General features: G+C 53.9%; 1 protein-coding gene across 1 annotated transcript in view; it reads left to right on the top strand.

The window, feature by feature from the left end:
• Positions 1-3,666, top strand: part of SCAMP5 (secretory carrier membrane protein 5) — a 4,822-nt gene extending 1,156 nt beyond the window's left edge. The window contains exons 3-6 of the mRNA XM_010012413.1: positions 1,620-1,776; positions 2,442-2,543; positions 3,016-3,133; positions 3,234-3,666. Of these exons, the coding sequence (XP_010010715.1) occupies positions 1,620-1,776; positions 2,442-2,543; positions 3,016-3,133; positions 3,234-3,428 (572 nt within the window). The 3' untranslated portion in view covers positions 3,429-3,666. The remainder of the gene's footprint in view (positions 1-1,619; positions 1,777-2,441; positions 2,544-3,015; positions 3,134-3,233) is intronic.
• Positions 3,667-5,178: the final 1,512 nt, after the last annotated feature.

Here is a 5,178-nt window from a genome sequence, read left to right as displayed (position 1 = left end):
AGGAACAATTCCTTGCCCAGAGGGTGCTCAGGCATTGGAACAGGCTGCCCAGGGCAGGGCTGGAGTCACCGTCCCTGCAAGTGTTCACAGCCCGTGTAGACGAGGGCTCAGTGCCAGGGGTTAGTGGTGGCCTTGGCAGTGCTGGGAATGGTTGCACTTGATGAGCTTAAAGGTCTTTTCCAACCTGGCTGATTCAGTGATTCTGTGTGAGCTGCAGCATCCCATAGCATCAGCTCAGCCCTTCCAGCTCCAGGTTGGAGGTGTGGAGCTGGCTTGGTGCCCTAGGGCCATTGAGGTGACCTTGACATCCAAAACATGGGAGCCGGAGGCTTCCCCCCAAGCTGGGTCTTGCCTGCTCCTCTTGCATGCCACTGTGTGCCGTGCTGTGCTAACAGAGCTCTCACTGTCTTCCAACTCCTAAAACTGCCCCAGCCTCTCATCCTTATCAACCCTGAGTGGGGAGAAGAGCCAGGGAGGGACAGATCACACACCCCCATACGTGGAAACGTGTGTGTGCTGCTCAGGGCAAGCTGGCACCATCAGTTTATTCCCTTTTAGAACTGAGTTCCTTAACCAGGCGTTTTCCCTGAGCTTTGGAAGCCTCGGTGCTCAGGGAGTGCCACGTGCTTTGGAGGCAGGTCATGGGGAGCTGAGCTGGTGCTGAAGAGGTTGGGCTTTTCTGCTTCTGGCACAGCACCCCCAGGGCCGTACCTCGCTCCAGCTTTTGGGGGCCACATCCCATCAAGAACATGCCCCTGGGATAACTCCCCTGTCACTTTGTGCAGCTTTCCTATGAAAAGGGAGGAAAAAGAAGTTGTGCCTCCCTGGGGAAGCTGTCTCGGGGGTGTTCAGCTCCCTCCCCAGCTTCATCTGGCTGGTTTTGCTCCGCAGCTCCCCCCACAAACACCCAGCAGAGGCTGAAAGGTCCCTCGGGGAGCAGCGAGTGCCCCATCAGCCCGCTGCCTCTCCTGCAGCTGCAGCTCTCTTGTGGGCAGCAGTGGGAGGGGTTTCATGCTCCTCCAGATAATGAATCATTCTCAAGAACCCGAGGCGTCAGGATGCAGCTGAGGCTCCTCTGCTTTGTGCTGTGTCTGCCCGGCTGGGCTGCACAGTACCGGCCCTTGTGCCGCCCCAGCCCGGGCAGGGCTGTGGGAGGCAAACACGCTGGCCCCCTGACCTGCCAAGGCGGGCGCAGGGAGCTCAGGGCATCAGCTCCTGGGGGCTGTAGCTCAGGGGAGCTCTCCCCCAAGCAAAGCTATAGATGGAGGCAAGGAAGGAGCTGCACTTGGGTTCCTCCGGTTTCCTTTTGGTGGTGGAAACGTGCCCCAGTTTGCGGGCAGCAGGAGGATTTGGCTCTTCCCAAAGAGTCCCGTGAGCCCTGGACCTGCTTAAGACATTACAGTTCTAAGCAATGTATGATTTTCCTCCTGCTCCTCAGCTGAAGCTGAGCCAGCCTGGGGATCCTTCCCGCATGCGGGCAGCTTGATTTAAGGGCAATCCATCCAGGACTGGAGGTCAGCCCCACATGGGCATCCCTGGGGCTGGGGTCTCTCGTATCTCACTGACATCCTTGTGTCCGTGCTCCTCTGCTCCCTCTGTGTGTGTGTGTGTGTTTGCAGTGAACAGCATCACCTTGGCAGTGAATCTCGTTGGCTGCCTCGCATGGCTCATTGGAGGTGGTGGAGCTGTTAATTTTGGACTGGCAATTCTCTGGCTCATTCTCTTTACGCCCTGCTCCTATGTCTGCTGGTTTAGACCTATTTACAAAGCTTTCAAGTAAGTGGTCACACCTCAGCCTGGCTTCTCACGGGCTTTTGGGTTTGTTTCCCTTCCTAACTGGTTAGTGCTTAGCTTGGGGAGCACCTGAAGATTTGGAAGTATTTTTGCTCTTTCTCTCCAGTCCTTTAGCTTTACTTTCTAACCTTCAAAGTTAGGGTTTTGGGTCCTGAGGCCATGCAATATAAAGACACCCTTTGTGCCTCCACACAGTGCTGGGGAGGGGTGAGGAGGCACTGGACGCCAGCTTGCCCTCCCCTCCCAGCCTTGAGGCAACTTCTATAGCTTTCCACAAGTCCTCAAGGTGCTCGTATTGATTATCCCACTGGTGAGGTCGATCCTCAGTGCCGTGCACGAAACTGGGGGTGTATTTATTCCCCATATGGGATGGGTGAGGCTGGCGTGAGCTGAAAGCCATGTCTGAACACGGATGCCCAGTGGCCTGATGTGCCCAAGCCATGGGGAGGGTTGGATGCCCTGTGGCTTTCCCAGGTGTTCCTTCAGCCTCTGTTTCTCCCTTGCTTTTAGCTGCGTCCTGGTGCTCTGCTTCTCACCAAACCACAGCCGCTTCTGCCCCTAAAGGGTCTGAGATGTGGGAGCACCTCCCTTCCCTTGCAGCACAGTGGGGATGGAGGTGTAGGGAGTGACTGAGCCTTCTCTTGCAGGACGGACAGTTCCTTTAGCTTCATGGCCTTCTTCTTCACCTTCATGGCCCAGCTGGTGATCAGCATTATCCAGGCAGTGGGAATTCCTGGCTGGGGTGTCTGGTAAGGAAGGTGCTGCTCTTGCATTGGGTGCAAGGACAGCCTAGAAAAGTGAAGGCTCAGGGGAGACCTTATAACACTCTTTTAGCACCTAAAGGGGCTCCAGGAAACCTGGAGAGGGGCTTTGGACAAGGGCCTGGAGGGACAGGACAAGGGCAATGGCTTTAACCTGCCAGAGGGGAGACTGAGATGAGCTCTGAAGCAGAAGCTCTTCCCTGTGAGGGTGCTGAGGCGCTGGCACAGGGTGCCCAGAGAAGCTGTGGCTGCCCCATCCCTGGCAGTGTTCAAGGCCAGGTTGGACACAGGGGCTTGGAGCAACCTGCTCTGGTGGAAGGTGTCCCTGCCCATGGCAGGGGATTGGAGCTGGATGAGCTTCAGTGGCTTCTCGGGAGGGTGGTGTGAGGCGGAGCAGGGGGATGCTGGCAGCCAGGGAAACCCACTGCTGAGCGTTCCAGTTGTTCTGCTCTCCTTGCAGTGGCTGGATTGCAGCGATTTCCTTCTTTGGGACCAACGTGGGCTCAGCTGTGGTGATGCTCATCCCCACCGTGCTGTTCACGGGGATGGCTGTCTTCTCCTTCATCGCCCTCACTATGGTACGGCGGTGCTGCAGTGCTCCCAGGGCGCCGTGGCTGCTCCCCTGGCAGGTTGGGGTGAGCTGCAGTTGCTCAATCCTTCTGGATTTTCTCTTTCCAGGTGCATAAGTTCTACCGGGGGAGCGGCGGGAGCTTCAGCAAAGCCCAGGAGGAGTGGACCACGGGGGCATGGAAGAACCCCCACGTCCAGCAGGCAGCGCAGAACGCGGCCATGGGCGCAGCGCAGGGGGCCATGATGCAGCACGAGACGCAGTACTCGGCCACCCCCAACTACACCTACTCCAACGAGATGTGAGCAGCAGGACTCTGTCCTCAGGCACCAGATCTTGGGGGGAAAGGGAGGAGGAGGAAGGCTGAGCCGGATTTCTGTGGCTATTCCAGAAAGCTGGAGTGTACCATAACGGTTCTTCTTTTCTTATTCTTTGTAACGAGATCATTTGGGATTTTTCTTCTTTTTTTTTCCTCCCTGTTACTGTCATGAGCTTTTCTTTTCTCCTTTCTCTTTCATTTCGAAGAGGCTGTGAGTTGACCTGCAGGGCTCTTTGTGTGTGTGTGTGTGGTAGTTACATGTATGTTCACGTGTCTTCTTTTTCCCTGTGAACTAGTGTAAGGTGTTGGTTTTTACTTACTGTGGTGATAGGTGTCTGTTAGAACTCCACCAGCCAAAAGCCCCCACTCCCAAAAGGGAAAGATACAAATAGCAACCAGCACCCGTTTTCCCTCTTGGAATAAGCCCTGAGCCACAGGTTTCTGATGTGTGTGAGTTTTCTCTTTTAGTTGGTATAGCATCCAGCCACTCACCACTGACTCAGCAAGGACAAGCCATCCCGGGAATCCACCTTTTTCCCTTGCTTTTTAACCAGGAGGTGGCTGGCTGGGTTAGTATTTAACAAAGCAAATGAGAGGGTAAGGCAAAAAAGAGCCCCTCAATCCTGGTGTTGATATGCTGGAAGCCAAGAGATTCCTACCCTACCCCCTGGCTCAGGATCTACAACTTCTCTCAGTGTGTGGTGGTGTAACTGAGTAGTTTCCAGTATTTGTGTGTGTCCATGGGCAGGAGCCCCAATGTGCTGCGTGTGTGCGTGTGTGTGCATGTGCTGGGGAGTGAGGACAGGTTTTTCCTTGTGGGATACAAGGAAATCCATTCCGGATTCTGCATCCTGAGGCTGTTTTGTAAAGGCTTCTTGAAAAGCAGCTGTAGAATTGGCAGTGTTCCCCAGAGGAGCTGTTCTTGGGGGAGGCTCTGGGTCCCATCAGGCACATACAACCTGTGTACTGTGTAAATAGGGAGGCCAGGATTTGTTCCTGTTAGCTTTTGAGGTGTGCAGGAATTTAAGGCTCTTTAGGAAACCTACAGGCTGCTGGAGAGGGATTCCTGCTCACTTGAGCTTCTAACAAGTGGCCGTGTATTTTCCTGGTGTGGAAATCCCTGCTCCTGTGAGCCACGAATCCATGCCCAGTTAGGGGTTAGTCTGGGCTTTAAATAATGGTGTGGCACCTCAGCAGAGGCAGCTGAGCTCAGACCAGCACCTCCTGGGCTGTAAATGGGAGCTGATGGATGCTGCAGGGCAGGAGCAGGGAAAGCTCCTTCTCAGAGATGCTTTTCAGACTCTAAATGCACTTTAAATAAGCCAAATTTCTCTCCAAGTCCTAGAAAAGCAGCCCAAACTGACTCCCAAGCCTAGTTTCCTTTTTAAGGGTGGCACTTGAGTCACTCTGCAGTAGACAGTCCTCTCCTGATAAGACTAAACTGCAGCTAACAATAAAATGCCTGTCCGTGTGTGTATGTATATATGTGTAAAACCTAAGGAGAAAAGTAATCCTTTGCTGAGCCTATGATGTACTTAATCAGGTTTAAATATTGTGCAATTCATTTCTAGCTAGCCGAAAAGTTACTATGCCAAACCACGTGCTCTGTCATCCATGTCTGAGAAGTGATGCAATGAAAGTGACTTCACCTTTTGCATTGATAACTGTACCGAGCTGTAACTAACAGACATTGCTTCAGCACCTAACCCTTCTCTCTGCTGTGTCTCCTCAACCTG

This window comes from Nestor notabilis, unplaced genomic scaffold (genome assembly GCF_000696875.1).
Source record: "Nestor notabilis isolate BGI_N333 unplaced genomic scaffold, ASM69687v1 scaffold21270, whole genome shotgun sequence".
In the NCBI taxonomy this organism is placed as follows: domain Eukaryota; kingdom Metazoa; phylum Chordata; class Aves; order Psittaciformes; family Psittacidae; genus Nestor; species Nestor notabilis.
Note: the sequence above shows the minus strand (reverse complement) of the source record. Positions and strands in the feature narration are given on the sequence as shown.